We start from the raw sequence: 21,298 nt of genomic DNA on the forward strand, positions 1-21,298 counted from the left end.
TGAAAGTTTTTTTATGTGTATAATGTGTTGTTCAGACACCAGACAATCTACAGATGTTTTCTATAAATTAAATGTATGTAGGGTGTTGTGGTGGCACAGAACAATCATATAATTAAATTAAGGCCAAGCTAATTAATACATTACAAGAGTTGCCTCCCCCTGTATAGTACCAGATGGGTTGTTCAACACAGGAGAACTGAACAACAAAATACAGACAGGATAAATGAAATGCTGTTTAAAGTCTGACTTTTCTGCACCAACTGGACTAATGAGGAAAAATAATCAAAATAATAATAATAATGGATTTGTATAGCGCCTCGTATCCAAATGTTTTCTCACTGGTCTGTCACAGTTGCACCAGATTTCAATCATCTGCACTGAATAAAAGTGTTTTTAGCAAGGATTTTAATGTACACAGTGATTTTGTATCCTTAATATATGATGGTAGCCTTATCCACAGAAAGAGGAACAATTTTAAATTGAAGAAAAAAAGAGTTTTATTCACATATTTAATAACATTTATTGTTTTTATGCCGGTAATATTTGAAACAAATATCAATGAAATGTAATGTGTATTTTGTGTTGAATGAAATACCAAGGTCCACCTGTATTTACATTAGTGTGCACGTAAAAGAACCTTTTGACATGTGGAATTGTCAGGACAAAATTCTCCTTCCTAGAATGGCACACATGTCAATAGAAAAAAATAACCATGTGTTTGGCCCAAAGTGACCAAATTATTGTGTTGACGTCCAGACACAGAACTCATATCCCATCCTAGGAAGAAAATATTTGTTAAGATCTGTTGGTCTACTTGAATGGATTGTTTGTTAGTGTTAAGTATGGTCGAGTTGGTTTAAACAGTATTTATATCGAAGATATTGAGAATAGGATACAGAGACAATCTAATGAAATGAAATGGATTTTAACATCCTACTTTTCTGCTCCGACCTGGCTGATGAAGATGGGAATACACTACTCTTATATCGAATTCCAACTGTCAAGGGATCTTTTACATGCACGCCAATGTTTACATAGGGCCTCAGTTTTTCATACCATCCGAACTACTAGACAGCTGCCCTTGTCAGGCCCTCCGTCCTGCATCACTGACAAGGGGGAACCACGCCGGAAAATCTGGATGAACTTTCTCGGCCAATGCAGGGATCGAACACCCGACCTCCAGGCTAGCGATCCAGCGTCTTACCCACTTAGCCACGATGATCCACTAGACAATCTAATGAAATGAACTGGGGTTTAATGTCTTTAAAGCATCAACAGCTAGGCTTATATTAATTTGCTGCATTGAATACTGTAGATAGGAAGAAAAAGGTTCTGTATACAAATTAGCAGTTAGAATTCAAATAAGGGTGCTGCTTAAGCAAAATTCTCTCTTTTGCATAGAAACTTATGAATTTGTTACTTTCAAGTCGGGGGGGGGGGGGGGTGGTGGCCAACCTTGTAGGTTTTCTCTGGGTCATCTGGTTTCTTCCCACTGCTAAAGACCCCTACGTGCAAGCGAATTATTGGAATAAAATTAAACCATGTGTTAGTCCCGAAATGACCTAGTTTGTGTTGAGTGGACCTTAAACCCCATTTCTCTCTCTCTCTCTAGTTTCAAGTCATCACATATTTTTTTGATGAGGACTTGAACTGCCATTCCATATGGATCATAATTTGTGAGTCTCATGTCTTTGGAGTATTTTAAGTATAAGGTCTTGAACTGCAAATCTTTTCCATTCAACATAAATCATAATTTATTAGTCTCAAGTTGTTGGCATATTTCATTGATGTTATCTTGAAAAGCAAGTCATTTTTATTCTATTCAAATCATGCACTTTCTTATTTTAACATCAATCCTGTAACTCTTGGATTCTCGACAAAAAAGTCCAATATTCAACTGTTTCTGCATATATTAAACCAACGAATGGACCAATATCTAGATTAATGTCTTTGAACACTTTCATCTCATCTCTTCTCTTGTTCTCTGTTTCGTAAAAAGCTACAAATTCTCTGAGGACAAGTTACAATGATAAATGAATTACTTGTTCTGGCCTTTTTATTAGTCTGCCTGTTTGCTTGTATTTTAACGTCCTATGAAGTAATTCTCGTATGAATGAATAATACTTGTTTATAGAAATTAGTTTATTTGGATGGAATTGATGCTTTGTCGTAAGTACTTTCATATTTGTTACAAAAATTTATGAGTCTGGATGGTATTTTTGAGTTATAGGCATAAACATTGTTATGCAATTTCTGGTCTGATTAATACCTGTTTATGGTATTTTCGAGTTATAGACATCAACTTTATTATGCAATTTCTGGTCTGTTTAATACCTGCTTCACGTCAGTTGTATCTGCTTTTAAAACAATTCTTTTTAAAACAAAAATTCTTGCAAATTTTATAATTTTGTCTTGTAAAAATCTGTGTTTTTTTTAAGTGAAATTCTTGTAAATTTCATAATTTTAATACAATTTCTGGTCTGTTTAATACCTGTTTTACGTCAGTTGTATCTACTTTTGAAACAATTCTTTTTCAAACAAAAATTCTTGCAAATTTTATGATTTTGTCATGTAAAAATCTATTTGTTTTGAAGGAGCCACGGTGGCTAAGTGGGTAAGGCGTTGGCTCGCGTGTTCGATCCCGGCATTGGCCGAGAAAGTTCATCAGGATTTTCGGACGTGGTTTTCCCTTGTCAGAGGTGCAGGACGGAGGCCCTGACAAGGAGAGCTGTCTAGTCATTTGGATGAGACGAAAAACCGAGGTCCTGTGTATACATTGGCGTACATGTAAAAGATCCCTTGGCAGTTGGAATTCCATATAAGAGCAGGCCATAGTACCGCTGTCTGGGCAAAATTTCTATCATAGCACAATGTATGGTGTATGCCCGTCTTCATTAGCCCAGTCAGAGCAGAGAACAGTAGGACATTAAACCCCATTTCATTTCATTTCATTTATGTTTGTTTTGGAAGTGAAATTCTTGCTAATTTCATAATTTTAGACTGTTGTTTTAGTGAAATCTTGGTAGTTGGTTTCCATCATCAACTAACAAATGTAAATGTAAAATGGAATCTACTTGTCTTTCTATGATAGATTCTTCCAGATTTAAAACATAGCTGGAAGCACTGAAATTTTTTCGTCTGCGTAAGATTAAAGATTCTTTAATAATATCGAAATGTATATCCATTCAATAGTCAACAAATATTATCACTTTATTAGCATATTTACTTATGAAATCCGACGTTTCTAATTCAGGAAAATTAAATATTGAAATAAAACTGTTCAAATACATTTCTATTTTTAAGGAAGATCCTAAATGTTCTTAGTTCTGGGTTGAACATTTATCAATTTTTTTATATGAAATTTTATAACAAAAAACGAAATATTTATAAAAGTATGGGGAGAATTTGATACATTGTCCTGGAAATAAAGCATCTAGAATAGACATTGTCAGACAAAGTCTCTTTAGATTCCTTTTAAGCGGGGGTTTTGATGGCCGAATGGTTAGCATGTGCGCGCTGTATCATTAGGTCTGTCATTGAGGCAACTGACGTGGTTTCGGTTCCCAGGTTGTATGTGACAAGAACCTAGTTTGTGTCAAGTGGACGTTAATCCCCCATTTTTCTCTTTCTCTCTTGATTCTTTTAAGATTTGTCCATTTTAGGGGATTTTTACCATGCACATAAGATACACCACATGGTTAAGCATGACTCCCATTCCCTCTTCTCTTCTTCACATGTGGACAGTTCAATTGAAATCTTTGTTCTCTGCCATTTAAGAACAAAGCTGGATGATATGTGATGAAGACTGCCAAAATGACAGACACCAAAGCCTGAATTTGTGTCTGACAATGGCTGTGACAGGTTTTGTATTTTTTGAGTCTCGCATAGAAAAAAAAATAACAATAAAGATCTGTGATGAAGAGATTGATATCCGTTGATATTGGCCAGAGAATAATGCTGTATTGTCACTTCTTTCACTTAGTTTTTGTTATAATGTATTTTCTATTCTGCTTTCACTTAGTTTTTGTTATAATGTATTTTATATTCTACTTTCGCTTAGTTTTTGTTATAATGTATTTTATATCCCACTTTCGCTGAGTTTTTGTCCTAATGTATTTTATATTCTACTTTCACTTAGTTTTTGTATGCACTTAGATTTTGTTATAATGTATTTTATATTCTACTTTCGCTTAGTTTTTGTCATAATGTATTTTATATTCTACTTTCGCTTAGTTTTTGTCATAATGTATTTTATGTTCTAGTTTCGCTTAGTTTTTGTCATAATGTATTTTATATTCTACTTTCGCTTAGTTTTTGTCATAATGTATTTTATGTTCTACTTTCGCTTAGTTTTTGTCATAATGTACTTTATATTCTACTTTCGCTTAGTTTTTGTCATAATGTATTTTATATGGTGATTGATGAATGAAGTACTATAAGTGTATTTGTTGATGGTATGCTGATTCTCTTGTTATTATTGTTACCTGTAAGGTGGAAGGAATGTTAATTATTATTTTAACTTGTTGGTTTGTTTATAGGTTAATATATATAACAGATATAGGTACAGGTACACTAGGCTCCACTATAATACTTTGAGAGAGAGAGAGAGAGGAATGGGTACAGGTACACTAGGCTGCACTATATATACTCTGTTCAGGGGGGGATCTAGGAATTTTGAAAAGGGGGGGGGGGGGCGCCTCAAAATGAGGGCACTGACCGCGGAGATGGGGGACGCTGCTTAGAGGGGATTTTTTTTTTGGGGGGGGGGGTCCCCCCAAGAAAATTATCCGTCATTTCCTTGCATCTGTAGCCATTCCAAGAGCTATATGGCTGATATTTTTGGCTAAGTAAACGTTCGGAAATCGTTGAAAAAGAGCCTTAAATTCGAGCAAAAAAGCCAGTTGAACATGCAACTCGAAAATTGTCAAGGCGAGCAAGGCATTATGATGGGAAAAAAGACTAATCTATTCCCTAGCCACTTCACTATTTAAGCCTTTTAACTTGTACTTTGTACTGTCCACACATGAAACAATGCTACATCAAGTTGCACTCATGCGCGTCAGTGATGGGCATGAGTGTATACGCTGCCGATTCCACAAGATGTCTGTCTATAGTCACTCTATAGGATTAGGGCACCGTCAGCTAAACAACAAGAATTGGTTTGAAAGTGGAAGCATTAATTAGACCAGACTGGTGTGTTTGAATCAATGGTTTGAGTCATTTGGGATCCCTGCAATGGGTTAGGAACGGACATATTTAGGTCTGAGAAAGGGCACTTTCAGCAGTAAAAAAGGGCACTGTCAAAAATTAGGGGGGGCCCTCGCGCCCCCTCCCCCTTAAATCCGCCTCTGCTGTTGTTAGCATCCAGAGAGAGAGAGCATAAGCAAGTGGGGGGAGGAGGAGAGAGAGAGAAAGATCAAACCACAAGTTGAGTACAGCGCTCTACTAAATTCACTATAACACTGTTTAAGATCTACAGACTGAAATGGAGATTAACTCTACTCAATGCCAACTAAATCATTTTGAAACTAACATGATATTTCTTTGCTTTAACAGTGTGGGAAAGGGAGACAACTTCAGAAACCCATGAAGTTAAGTAGATGACCTTTCTCCTTGTCTATGTGCAAGCGAATTATTGAAATAAAATTACACCATATGTTAGTCCTGAAATGACCTAGTTTGTGTTGAGTGAACTTTAAACCCCTAGTTTGTGTTGAGTGAACTTTAAACCCCATTTCTCTCTCTCTCTCTCTCTCTTTAATATTACAAAACTTCACATTTCTTAAATACAAATTTTTGAAATAGGTAATTCTTTGATTAATTAAAAACCAAAATAATGTTTGCTGACAGTAAATTACATTACAGAGAGATAAACAAGGGCATTATTTACGAATATTGCAAATTATTATCAGAGCTTAAATTGTTAAGAGTTTCTATTCAATGTTTAGTGAGTTTAGTGTAATGAAAGGTTGATTAATGACGACAAATTATTCTGATGTACTGGTACATAGATTTATAATCGCTATTGCCACTTTAATAGACTCATGAGTCGTTTCCATTTTAATAGACTCATATTTTCCCTTTAATATCTAATGGTACCCTGATAATAAATAACAGACATTGATAAACAAAATGGCTTCTCTATCACATGATGGTGGTCCATTGTGGTAACCCATGGACTGAATTCTAAGGAAGAACTCACTTCCAGCTTGATGGCATGACAAAACTTCAGAAAATAAACATGTATCTCCCCCCCCCCCCAGCTTTGCCGTCCCCTTGTGATGGTTTACTGCTATTATAAATTGATAAACTACATTATGTAATGCTAATAAACTAATAATATCAATTTGTGGATAAACTGTTTGCTCAACTGATTGGAGGCCATGTGCTTTTTTCGTCCAATCACAGTCAAGTTTTCATCACAGGTACAAATGAAATCATTGGTTTCTAGTGAAAGTATATATTTTATAGGTATTTAATACCATGATAGCACTCAATAAAATCAACAATTTTATGTCCATAAAGACTTTTGTCAAGGAAATATATGTTTTGAACTGTACTACCTTCAATTTATCTCGTTTCAGTCATATTTACCAGTCTTTACTGAAACTTGAAAGATATAAAAAATTGAATTATCATATCACATAAATGTGTGCATTTCAACACATTTTAAGTTTCCAAAGATTGGAGCTATATGTACGCCCTTTACAAAAATATATACAATATAATTTATTTTATTTTATAATTTCCCAGACAGTTGACAATAGATATTGTATCGCCAGCAGTATATATAAATTAATTTTATATTGTAGATAAGCTATCTGACGTGAATGTAAATATATCAGGGTTTTTATTTCTATTTCTGTCTGTATGTAAGAGGATTACTAGAAAGTGATATTAATAAGCATCTTCAGGCTTGTTTTCGTATCCTATATACCGTGCGTAATTCAGCTATAAAAATTGTAAACTTTGCAAATAAATATTGTTTATATATATATATATATAAACCATGTAAGAGGATTAATAATTCATTCATAAAAAAATGTACATTTATCTGATTGGTAATCAAACATCAACTTGGAGACGTTAATTATAAGTCTTGTACAAGCAGGGCGGGATTAAAACCATATATGGAAAACAATCACTGAATAGTTTGCACACCTATAGCACAATGTTTCAACACATGTTCTCTTATCGTTATCCCAATTTTCCGACGTGGTTTCCCCTTGTCAGTGATGCAGGACGGGGGGCCTGACAAGGACAGCTGTCTAGTCCTTTGGATGATACGAAAAACCGAGGTCCCGTGTAAACATTGGAATGCACGTAAAAGATCCCTTGGCAGTTGAAATTCGATATAAGAGTAGGCGATAGTGCCGCTGCCCGGGCAAAATTTCCCTCATAGCACACTGTATGGCATATGCCTGTCTTCATTAGCCCAGTATAGCAGCAGAACAGTAGGACGTTAAACCCCATTTCATTTCATTTCATTTCATTTCTTACCATTATCAAGCACAATTATGCTCAGTAGTTAAATGCATCTCAAGTATTACCATATATGGACAAGTACATTACAGGAATATATTAAGGGATACCTACACCTAAAACTGACATCTATATATACTTTGATTAAAATAGGTTTTTTCTAGAATTTCGGGTCACAAATTCCTGCAGATTGAAATATTAGATGTATGTTACCATTGTTTATTATAATACATATTTCTACAGAGTTTGGAATTCGGGGAGTTGAAGGGCTGAATGGTTAGCACGTGCGCTGTATCATAAGGCCTGTCATTGAGTCAACTGATGTGTTTTCGAATCACAGATTGTACGTGACAAGGAGTAGGGTTGCCTGTCCAACCTCATGGGTTTTTTCTCCGGGTCCTCCGGTTTCCTCCCATTGCTAAAGACCTCTACGCGCAAACAAATTATTGTAATAAAATTGAACCATATGTTAGTCCCGAAATGACCTAGTCAGTGTCGAGTGGACCTTAAGCCCCATTTCTCTCTCTCTCTCTCTCTCATTGGAATTCAATAAAGAGTAGGCAGAGTTGTTTGGGCAAAATGTCATTTGAACACTGCATGGTGTATGCCCAGCGTCATTAGTCTGGTCAGGGCAGAAAAGTAGGACGGTAAACCCCATATTTCATTTATTGTAGGCACTGGTAAAAACTCTTTTTATATAACCAACATTTTGTTATCAAAGGTTAAGATAAATAAGGTTTTTTTCCTTCCACATGGCTTTTAGACTACGTAAAAAAAAAACAGAACTTGATATAAAAACAGATGTTGATATATAACGGAATAAAAGCTGGGCGATTATTATAGTTTGTGTTAATGGAAGTAACATTTACCATTATCAGATACTCAGGTAAATTTACTGCCAGGAATTTTACATAAAACACAATTTATTGGGGGATTAATTATAAAAAGGAGAAAGAACTGAGAGACGGATATTAGAGAAAAGTATATTTGTAGAAAATAGATTTAAATTATGTCTGGAGTAAATTTAAGAGATTAAAAGATCAAGAATATAATCTTGCATTTTGAGAGGGGGAGTTGCTTGGCCAAATGGTATAATATGGACACTTTAGATCATAAGGTCTGTTATTGAGCTAGTGCTGTCATTTTGATACCCAGATTGTACATGACAAGGAGTAGGGTCCCCAGTCCAACCTTGTAGGTTTTCTCTGGGTCCCTGGTTTCATCCCACTGCTATAAACCACAATGTTAATTATTATTGAAATTGAGCTAGTGCTGTCATTTTGATACCCAGATTGTACATGACAAGGAGTCGGGCCCCCTGTCCAACCTTGTAGGTTTTCTCTGGGTCCCTGGTTTCGTCCCACTGCTATAAACCACTCAGCGTAAGTGAATTATTGAAATATAAATGAACCAAACCACATGTTGGTTCCAAAAGAACCTAGTTTGTGTTGAGTGGACTTTAAATCTCTTTCTGTATTTCGTGTCAGATGTGTTTCTAGGCATTATGTTTTAATAGGGTGTGTTTGATATCTTTGCCAAAATATGAAATTTATAGGTTTCTAGCTGGTTAACATTCGTCCAAATTCTTCAGTTCAAGAAAATCTGTTTCAAGAATGCATTTTCAAGGCATAAATCCTTTGGAACACCAAATATCTTTTGTAATATAAGGCATGTTTGAAAATATAATCAAAATATGAAAGGTATTTATTAAGCAAAACCTCTCCGGAATATTGCCAAGCTAGCATTTGTTCAAATAATAAGCAAAATAGTTTACTTGCAAATGGACTGTTCACCGTGTACAAATAGTGTACTCAGCAAATGGACTGTTCACCGTGTACAAAATAGTGTACTCAGCAAATGGACTGTTCACTGTGTACAAAATAGTGTACGAAATACACGACAAACAGCAATCTGTTCCACAGAGAATTACGAGTAGTAATATCTCTGTCAAAGATGACTGCCTTAACACGTGCCGTCGCAGCACGCGGCGTCAATCATTGGCTGAATGGCGCGTGCATTGTTTGCATAAGACGTTACTGCTTCGGAGAGAATGCTGCATTTTAGTCATTTTAATACCCATTTACACTAAATAGGAAATAATTTTTACCTACAAATGCGTCAAATGCCTTTATTTATTTTTCCAATACATAAAAAAAAATGTTTTAGAATTTAATTTGTCGCAGGAAAAAAGTTAATATTTCTGGCTCATTAAGCCGCATTGATGTCATCCTTATCAGTGATTGTAGCGGCCTAGCAAATATTCACTGCGGATCAGTGTGGACAAACAGTAGTAACAGGTGTCTGGAAGAGTCAGCTTGAATACAGGAGATAAACTGACGTGATTCCTGGATACCAGAGATTGTGTGCCAGTGATTATAACCACTGTCAATACCTCCTAGTCAGTGACAAGCTTATTACATAGCATGAAGCAAATACTAGAATTACTGTACTCTAAAAAAAAATAGATCTTGTCCTTCTGTAATATCTGTAATACATTCAACAAGATTGGCATTCTAACTGTGTCTCCTACCGTTAATGACACGTTTGGTCTGTTATTGTAAAATACAGATTGTGACATCTCTATATATCATTACATTAACCACTGAAATGACTTCCGTGAAACAAGTGTGACAGTTGTATGATTTGACTTGACACCTTTCACTCCAGAGATTTCATTTGCTAAAAGCTTTTATTTGGTAAGGAATTGTTGGTGAGCGTTTGTTTACATGCAGATCATATATTAGATAAAATCAAGAGAGAGAGAGAGAGGGTTTAACCTCCACTTGTCACAAATGAGGTCATTTTGGGACTAACATATGGTTCAATTTTATTTCAATAATTACGTTGCGCATAAGGGTCTTTAGCCATGGGAGAAGACGTGGTGAAAACCAGCGAGTTTGGACAGGTGATCCTACTCCTTGTCACGTACAAGGGGGGAATTGAAACCACTCCATTTGACCTAAACGACAGACCTTATGATCTTAAGCACACCCAATCTTCATACTCGAATAATGATTATGGTCTTTATATAATGGTGCTGAAATTAAACCAAGTTGTTTCTCTTAGGAGCAAGGGGAGTTGGATGGCCGAACGGTTAGCACGTCCACACTGTATCATAAGGTCTGTCATTGAGTCAACTGGCCTGGTTTCGATTCCCTGGTTGTACTGACAGAGTAGGGTCGCCTGTGCGACCTTGTGGGTTTTCTCTGGGTCCTCCAGTTTCCTCCCAGTGCTAAAGACCCCTACGAGGAAGCCAATTATTGAAATAAAATCAAACCATATGTTAGTTCTGAAATGATCTAGTTTGTGACAAGTGGACACAAAAGCCTATTTCGCTCTCTCTGTCTCTTGTATATTTAATATATATTTAATATCTCTCTCTCTCTCCCTCCCTCCCTTTCTCTCTCTTTCCATCACTTCTTGTTTTATACCTAAACAACTTCCTCTATAATAGATCAAATAAATTATATATATATATATATATATATATATATATATATATATATATATATATATATATATAGTTTACATTGTGTTTTGTTTTTAGTGGCAATAATAGTATATAGTATACTATGTCATTACTACTAACAACTGACTACTTAATCTTCATTGGTTGTTAATTCTCTCTCTCTCTCTCCCTCTCTCTCTCACTCTCTCACTCTCCCTCACTCTCTATTGCTCTGGCTCTTCATTGATTTCTGTAGGTGATAGACATTGAAACAGATAGACCTATCAGTCTGCTGTTCGACTCTCTACACCAACATGGCTACAATGATTAAATTCTTATCACTTACTTTTTCATTTACTGAAAGCCGCGGATGTGAAGTAAATGGACTGAGGGATTTATTTACTCGCAGTCTTTGAATCAGTGATTTATACGTTTAGTTTTGTCGAGGCAATCTTTAATTGTGCCGCTGCTCAAGATGGATTACAGTTACTTTCTCGTCAAGGACTACAAAATGACGGAAATGATTTTGGTAAGAAAGGTTGTTTGTTGGCGTTTATATTTTTTATTGCTTAGGAAAAAATTATTTAAAAAAGAATAAAACCCAACAAGGTAATAGTTTTGGATCGCAGAATATTTGCCTAATTTCATCAGAACGGTTTTCTTCAACTTCAATGCTAATGGATCGGGAAAGTTATTAAAAAATAATGATGAAAGTTTTTTTAAATGGCAACAATTTTTGATCACTGAATCTTCACCTGAGTTTTTATAGAGAAAGTTAATCTTCAGCTTAGGAATGCGATGGGTCGAGAAAGTTATTTGAAAAATAATGAAAAAATGTGGTTTAGTGTTGTTGACATGTTTCTTTGTTTTTGTGACATTTTCTTAGAGATTTTTGAAATATAATAATACCTATAATGTTTTTAGTTTTGTTTGGAGCAAAACAGTAGGACGTTAAACACCATTTCATTTTTATTTTTGTCGTTTGAGCAATTTTTATCAATGACTTTAAATTGTAACTTGGAAGAAAATAAACCCAACAAAAGTCCAAATCATGTAGAAATCTGCAATTTCAGCACACAACAGAGTCAGAATCCAGACATTCTATTTGAGTGACCAGTTGGCTACCACTCAACCATATTGTTATAGTTATAACAATATATATATATATAATCTTTAAATGGCATTTAGTAACTGGATAGAGTAAAAACAAAAACCCATACTTACTTATGGAAAACAGCTACTAATGTATTTGAGATGATGTTTCGAAGAGTGTTTTCTCAACATTATCATTCTCTTCAAAACATCGCCTCATTAAAATTTGATATGTGTTTATTTTTTGCAATGTCTATGTTCTGTCTTGTCTGTAAGTTTATCTTGTAGATTTTTGTTTTATGTGTAGTGTGGTTCTCCCTTACTATTACTTATGGAAAACAGTTAATTTTTGAGGTGACGTTTTGAAGAGTGTTCTCTCAACATTATCATACTCTTTGAAAAATTGCCTAATTAAAATACACTACATGTAGAAGCTGTTTTCCATTTCTTTATATATATATATATATATATATATATATATATATATATATATATACTTAGTTATGGAAAACAGCTAATGTTTGAGGTGACGTTTTGAAGAGTGTTCTCTCAACATTATCATACTCTGAAACATCGCCTGATTAAAATACACTAGGCCTACATGTAGAAGCTGTTTTCCCTATACCAACCTTGTGGGTTTTCTCCGGGTCCTCCGGTTTCCTCCCACTGCTAAAGACCCCTATGCGCAAGCGAATCATTGAAATAAAGTTAAACCATATGTTAGTCCCGAAATGACCTAGTTTGTGTCGAGTGGACGTTAAACCCCATCTCTCTCTCTCTCTCTCTCTCAGTTTTCCATATATATGTATTTGTTTTTAATATATATATTCTACCTATTGTTTTATTTCTATTTTATCCTGAACAGGTGCTTGCTGCCATAATAATCAATCCTCTATATATACCAGTATAATGATAAATTAAACTATAACATATATACAATCTATAATATAATAACTTGTTATAATATAATAACCAGTATAATGATCAATTAAACTATAACACGTCATTATGAACATATACAATCTATAATATAATAACATGCTACTGTGATGTGGCTGGGTTGTATGGTCGAATGGTTAACGTGTGCACGTTGCATTATAAGGTCTTGTCATTGAGTCAACTGGTTTGGTTTCAATTCCCCTGGTTGTACATGACAAGGTTTTCTCTGGGTCCTCCGGTTTCCTCCCACTGCTAAAGACCCCTTGGCGCTAGTAATTTATTGAAATAAAATTGAATCCTATTAGTCCCGAAATGACCTACTTTGTGTCGAGTGGACCTTAAACCCCATCTCTCTCTCTGTTGAAATATAAAGACCCCTGAACCTGAAATAATGTAGTTTGTGTCGAGTGGACCTTAAACCCCATATCTCTCTATCTCTCTTTCTTTGGGGGGGTTGGGTGGCCGAGTGGTTAGCACGTGCGTGCTGTATCATACGGTCTGTCATTGAGTGTGATTTCGATTACCCGGTTGTACGTGACAAGGAGTAGGGTCGCCTGTCCAACCTCATGGGTTTTCTCCGGGTAGTCCGGTTTCCTCCCACTGCTAAAGACCCCTACATACTACTACTAGTGATTTATTGAAATAAAATTGAATCATATATTAGTCCCAAAATGACCTAGTTTGTGTCAAGTTGACCTTAAACCCCATCTCTCTCTCTCTCTTTCTCTCTCCCTCTCTGTTGAAATATAATTGTACCATATGTTAGTCCAAGAGTGACCTAGATTGTCTCTCTCACTCTCATAAGCTTATTGTCCCATTCTAATAAGCTTATCTAACCTATATATCAATTGTACACGTATATTATAAATAATGATTTGTATCATTGCCTGCCATGTTATATTGTACAATAATTGAACGACTTACTGATGAGAGAAACAATAAAACACATTTATTATTACATTACATCTAGACTAATTTCACGAGGGAAAAATAATTATGCTGTTTGTTTTTTTAGTTTTTATTTTATTTAAGAATGGAGAAAATATGTTTTATTGACATAAATTGTTTAAAAGTACAGAATACATTCTTAATATGAGATCTTACCAAATTGTTCAAAAGTATAGAATACATTCTTATTATGGGATCTTACCAATGACTGTAAAGGGAAATCAGGTGTATTAGAAAGCATATACTGCCTCTTGCACAAAGTATGTCACACTTCCTTATGTTACAATTATGTACGACTACATGGTTAACGAAACCTATTTTAATAACAGCCATACATAAGGGCCTTTAAAGCACATTCTGATGGGAATCGGACTGCCAACATTTCAGAACTGTGGTATCAGATGTTCTAGAAATCATAGTCTGCCTCGTGCATAAGAAATGTCAACCATACTACTTGTCGCAATAACAGATTTATAAATTATAATATATACACTGAGGGTGTTCCAGAAAGCATACCTTGCCTCTTGCACAGAGCATATATATATATATATACATATACATGTATATCTTACTACCACACAGTCTGTCATAATTACGTCCTAAATAAATCCTATTCTAATAATAGCTAGAAAAATGTTTTATATATTAAATTTTCGCAGTGGATACCGATGTTCCAGAATGTGCTGCAATCTGTTTCACAGAGAATTATGAGTAGTAATATCTCTGTCAAAGATGACTGCCTTCACAGCATGCAGGGTCAGTCATTGGCTGAATGGCGTGTGCATTGTTTACATATAAGATGTTACTGCTTCGGGCGAAATGCTGCCTTTTAGTCATTTTAATACCCATTTACACTAAATAGGAAATAATTTTTACCTACAAATATGTCAAACGCCTTTATTTATTTTTCCAATACATAAAAAAAATGTGTTAGAATTTAATTTGTCGCCGGAAAAAAGTTAATATTTCTGGCTCATTAAGTCGCATCTATGGCATCCTTATCAGGGATTGTAGCGGCCTAGCGAAAATTCACTGCTGATCAGTGGGAATGTGCTGGTGTTTGCAAAATATTGGGCTCTGTGTAGATGACTGTTATAAAGCATGGTATTACATGAGATGAAAAGATTGAGTAATGATTTTTTGTTCAGTATTGAATGAATAACAAAAGTGGTTGAATCTTTAGTGACATGATTGACATAAGAGGCTGTAAATTGTGTTAGTTGTTTATCGAGATCTCTTGAAACTTGTCCAGTATAAAACAATATTGCACTAGGGTTGGATTCAGTGCCATCATGTATGCCAACTTTAATCGAGTGCTCTTCAAGCTTGTATAGTCGTCAGTGTAGAATTATATTACCATCATGTGTGTATAGAGCTTTATGTCTTAATCAGTTGTGTGTGGCGTGGATGACATTTGAAGAATCTTTTACTTTCGTGATTAGAGTATTCTGAGACACTTGTCACAACATCATATTAGAATTTAATTTACTCAAATGTTAATCGAAAATTAACTATAAAAAAAGACATTAAAGACTTATAACAAACCAGATTGCTCATATTTATAGCTTGAAAACTAAGAAATATGTACTACTAGAGGTTTACTCGGTATTGCTAGGGGTAGAATCCTGGATGGAAGTAGTATAGCCCCAGAAATGGTAGTTCAATGCCATCAGGCCTGTGTCACTCCTAATTTTGAGCTGTCCTTTTCCCCCAAACAGACAAATGACCGTCACAAATATAGAATTTACTGCATTTCTGAGCAGAGACGAATTATTATAACTTTATTTGTCAAAGATGCAAAAAGATGGCAGCATGAAATAACAGAAACCAATCAAGATTTTAATTGGTCAGCATATTGAAATTAGAATTATTCATTTAACTAATTTTTTAGCACAGTTTTTTTTTATTCATAAAACTAGGGTCTTAAATTCTAAATTAAATTCTAAATTTGATTTTTATTTTACAAGTTTAGACTTTAATATCTCCGAATGGGCTAATGAAGACAGAATTTTTTTTAAAAAATTTTCCGTACAAGAGCAGTGGGACGTTATACACCATTTCATTTCATTTCATGTCATGTCTAATCATTTGCCTGGTTGATGATACAGAAAAGTTAGATGTTCAAAGACAGTATGTCCTTTCATTCCCTACTGCAGTCCCTGCCACATCAAGTTCTTCAGCACTGAAACTAAAGATAATCATGATTTGTGATCAATGCCATGGATGGAGACGGAAAATAATTCTTTCTTCTCTCTATGTCTACTTACTGATAACACAAACATAATTTTATTGACATCTCGGCTTGGTTTCAATGCATTTAATTGTAAAAAAAACAAACGGCTATAAAAGTTTAAAGTATGTGCTCTTTATTTTTTATTCAAGCATCTATTTTTTTTGCCGGTCTGAGTTGTCATTTTCTCTGAATTGTGAAAAAATACGTAAAGTTTTATTGACAGCCCGGCTAATCAACTCAGTGTGTGATAATCTTTTTGGTGGGTGTGATGAAATTACCAAACTTTGAAATGTCAGATATCGAGACAACAAAAGTCAATCGATGACAAACTCGAAAGAAACGGATCAAATTGTTTCAATGTTTGTTGGGTTTTTTTTAAAACTCAAACTGCGCAGTTAGACAGAATTTACAATTATTTTCTATCATTTTCTTTTTACCAGAAAAATTATTGTTTTAGTTATAAACTAATTCTAAGCTGATTTTTGTCATTTGGACAATACCTTAATTTAATTGGTCAGTTGTACTCGAATTGATTGTATATGTTTAACATTTTAGTTAGAAAACAAAATCAAAATACCTGCAGTAAATTAAATCTCCCGGCTTGGATTCAAGTGGATTTAAAAGAGGAAAATTACAAATTTTACTATTGATCATATCCTCTATATCCTATTGACCATATCCTCTATATCCTAATGACCACATTTTCTATATCCTATTGACCATATCCTCCATATCCTATTGACCATATCCTCCATATCCTATTGACCATATCCTAATGACCTATTGACCATATCCTCCATATCCTATTTACAATATGATATTGACCATATCCTCCATATCCTATTGACTATATCCTTCATATCCTATTGACCATATCCTTCATATCCTATTGACCATATCCTATTGACCATATCCTCCATATCCTATTGGGGGGGTCGGATGGCTGAATAGTTAGCGTGCGCGCGCTGTATCATAAAGTCTGTCATTGAGTCGACTGGCGTGGTTTCGAATCCCCGGTTGTACGTGACAAGGAGTAGGGTCGCCTGTCCAACCTCATGGGTTTTCTCTGGGTCCTCTGGTTTCCACTGCTAAAGACCCCTACGCGCAAGCGAATTATTGAAATAAAATTAAACCATATGTTAGTCCCGAAATGACCTAGTTTGTGTCGAGTGGACGTTAAACCCCATTTCTCTCTCTCTCTCCATATCCTATTGACCATATCCTCCATATGCTATTGACCATATCCTTCATATGCTATTGACCATATCCTTCATATCCTATTGACCATATCCTTCATATGCTATTGACCATATCCTTCATATCCTATTGACCATATCCTCCATATACTATTGACCATATGCTGTTGACCATATCCTTCATATCCTATTGACCATAACCTATTGACCATATCCTCCATATCCTATTTACAATATGCTATTGACCATATCCTTCATATCCTATTGACTATATCCTTCATATCCTATTGACCATATCCTTCATATCCTATTGACCATATGCTGTTGACCATATCCTATTTATTATCTGCAGAGGATCTAGACTGTTGACAAACTTTCAGTTCATCATATCTTTGTAAATACTGAATGAACTTTAACCATTTTTGGATTGATGTTTGATAGAGGTTCAGCTTCTACAATAATGTAGTTTGCTAGAGATTCAGAATTCCTCAAATGATGATAAGAGCACTCTAATTAAAACAATCAATAGTCAATGCATTGTAAATAAGGAGGAGCTGTATGAGGTATGCCCATGTGCGTAAGTCTGGTTGGTGGAGTATGACCAGATTTTCTTTCTTTTTTTTTCAGGAAAACAGCTATTTGGTTATGCCAGTGGAAATAAATTATTATAAACATTTTTTTGTAATTTCAGGATGCTAAATCGGATTCGAGTGATGGTGAAGTTAAAAAGGCATTAGACGCTGTGGATAAGTCTATCGCGGGCCACGATACAATCTCCATTGCATCCGACGGAAGCCGAAAATCACAGGAAATCAATAGTAGTGTACCACCTCCCCCTCCACCACCTGGAGTTCCTGGTGTACCACCACCTCCACCTTTACCAGCATTACCAGAGGGAGTTCCCCAACCTCCTCCACCCCCTCCCGTACCCCCATCTACTCTGCCCTTGAAAGTAACGATAGCGGAAGAAGACCTGCCCTTACCTCCACCTCCGGAAAATCCAGAAATATCGGCAGTTGAATTAAACGGCTATTTACCACCACCCCCTCTGAACGGGACAGATATTGACGAAAACGGATTCTGTACTCCTTCTCCAACTCAGTACGAATCTATTGACCGATTAACAGGATCGATACCATCAAGTGGTGGGTCATTGTCACGGCGACCAGAATTCATCATTCCTCCTCCCCCATCTTTTCCACCTCCTCCTGTACCAGATGCCAATGCTCGTCCTGTCAGCTATATCCAAGTGAACGAACTATCTCCAGAAACCCAGGACAAACTTTCAAACATGATGCAGCATCCTGTGGATAATATCATGAGTCCTCAGTCAATGGCTGACTCTGTGTGTTCGCTTCCAGAACCAGAAGCTGTTTACGACATGTTGGAATATGCTGAGAAATATTACAATAATCACGTTCGAGATTATGGTGGAACACTGATGAAGAGTTTAAAGAAAAGACGACAGTCATCAACGGTAAGTTTGATATTCATTCAGCACATTCAGATCCTATTGCATTTTGATCCCATTACATTTCACTGTCCAGGATCGATCCTGGTATTGGTAGAGAAAGTTCCTCTCGATTTGTCAGTGGAGCAGGATGAAATGGCTGATATTTGTGCACTTGAGACTTTCTGTCATTTTATTACATGTTAAAAAGGCTCTTAAAATTGTTACAATTTATAATAGATTTGAATCTAATGACACTTAAGGTTGCTACAATTTCTAAAACATTTAACAAGTAACAATTAAAGTTGCTACTAAAACATTTACCAAATGACACAAATGAACATTGGATGGACACAGTATGAATTAAAATACATCTTCAATAAAATAGCTCATCATATAAAATTTTATTCAATAATTTCTGATTTACATACAATCACAAAGAAATCAAAGTGCATGAGGAAATGTAATTAATAAAAAGGTGCTTTGGCCATTTTGAGACTAAGATTCTTTTTATTAATGGTGACATGTTAGGGAGGTGAATTTTGCCTTGACAGTGCCCTGACTCTTCATAACATTGTCATAGAACAAGCACTACATCTAACTAAGTGATACATCAAACAAGTGATACATCTAACAAAGTGATACATCTAAAAAGTGATCTAACAAGTGATACATTTAACAAGTGATACATTTAAAAAGCGATTTAACAAGCGATACATCTAACAAGTGATCTAACAAGTGATACATTTAACAAGTGATCCAACTAAAAAGTGATCTAACAAGCAATACATATAACAACTAGACTTGAAAATTGGAATTAATTAGAAATGAAATGACCTTTATTCATTAGTTGATAGGTATTTATTCTGTCAATTAATTTCTCTTTTCTCTTTAAAACTGTGAGTAGGTATATGGACTTGTGAATGAAATAAAAACAGTACTATACATTACTTTTATTATACATTGATAAATAATGGAATCATAGTGTTGTTACCATGGACATATGTTATATACAATGGCAATTCAATTGGAAAAGGGTTAAAGAAGTTCTTTGCCCCAAAGTGCCCTTCCATCATCGTAATGCTTTCAAAATACAATTATTTCTCCTTTCTCTTTAAAACTATGAGTAGGTGTATTTTGTTTTATCAGACTTTGTGAATGAAATAAAAACACTACTATTAATTTTATTGTACTTTGATAAATAATGGAATGGCTATATCATAGGGTTGTTACCATGGAAATAAACAGAAAAGTATTTATATAGTAACGGACTACTGTCAAAGTATTTTCTAGTGCGTGGATGGATACTTTTAATATTGAACCCATCAATGCAGCAAACCTACAATCAAACTATATTTTGTCAAAATAGTCAATAGACAAAACAATTATTATGGATTGAAACCTTTGTTATTTTGTTTCCGCGGCGATAATGAGATTGGTATTTCATGATTGTCTGGAGTTGGAAATGGATCCATCGGAAGACGAGATTATCCAGTTAGTTTAATGTCATTAAAAAGTCTGTTTGTTGAGAAACAAAGGACTTGCGTACCAGGTCAATTAGTCTCTGTTGCTTCCATGAATGAATGTATTATTTCCTTTTACTACAATTGATAGGTAATCTATTCCTGTGGTAATATCAGAACGCTTTGATCCAAATCCTTCGGATCAATTCATTGGCTCCTTAAGAAGGAAAAGTAGAAAAGATGTCTGTGATGAAATAGATTTTTAGCATCAGTTTTTTATTTTGATTTCTTAAGTAAAATTTTTTGTTGCTAAAAAGATGCAGTATGTAAGAGCTAAATCGTCCTATTGCAGGTCTTTTAATGGTTTCAAATCTTATAAATTTAGACATTTATTCACATGCCAAGCCTATAAATCATTGGATGGCTGAATGGTTAACCCACAGACTCTATCCCTGACAAGTGGGATCAGGGCTTGAAATATCTCAAGATTCTAGTTCCACAGACAGGATTAGCACCCTTTGCCCCAGATAACAAGTGCAAAGAGTGCTTGAACAATTCAAAGACTCTATTTCCACAGACAAGTTTAGAACCCTTTGCACCAGGTAACAAGTGCAAACAGGGCTTGAACAATCCAAAGACTCTAGTTCCACAGACAGGAATAGAACCCTTTGCTCCAGGGATAATATGGTCTTAGATATTACAATAAAAATAATTGGCCAATGATGCATTCAAATACACAAGTAAAAGAGAATAGATGAACAAGGCAGGAAGTAGAAGTAGAAATAAATTTTTAGAATTTTCCTGTAATTCTGTTCAATTATAATAATCATCAAATTCTATGATTGATTTTTTTTTTCTGTAAAAGTTTCTATTTCTTCTGGTGTGATCATAAATGTCCAGGTAGTTATCATCCACCAGTCTGTATTCTGAGCATATCATCTTTGTATAGGATACGTGTAGCTCTAAGCAAGTTATCAATTAACTAACTTAGTAACTGTAACATTCTTCACTTTGCGTGATATTTAAAGAATCAGCTGAGAGATGAAT

General features: G+C 35.0%; 1 protein-coding gene across 2 annotated transcripts in view; it reads left to right on the top strand.

Moving 5' to 3' along the window:
• LOC126821749 (unconventional myosin heavy chain 6) overlaps positions 1-21,298 on the top strand; it is a 198,123-nt gene that overhangs the window by 116,962 nt on the left and 59,863 nt on the right. For both annotated transcript variants that reach the window (XM_050550236.1, XM_056100850.1), the window contains one exon: positions 18,030-18,815. In XM_050550236.1, the coding sequence (XP_050406193.1) occupies positions 18,030-18,815 (786 nt within the window). The remainder of the gene's footprint in view (positions 1-18,029; positions 18,816-21,298) is intronic.

Source organism: Patella vulgata, chromosome 5, assembly GCF_932274485.2.
Source record: "Patella vulgata chromosome 5, xgPatVulg1.2, whole genome shotgun sequence".
NCBI classification, from domain to species: domain Eukaryota; kingdom Metazoa; phylum Mollusca; class Gastropoda; family Patellidae; genus Patella; species Patella vulgata.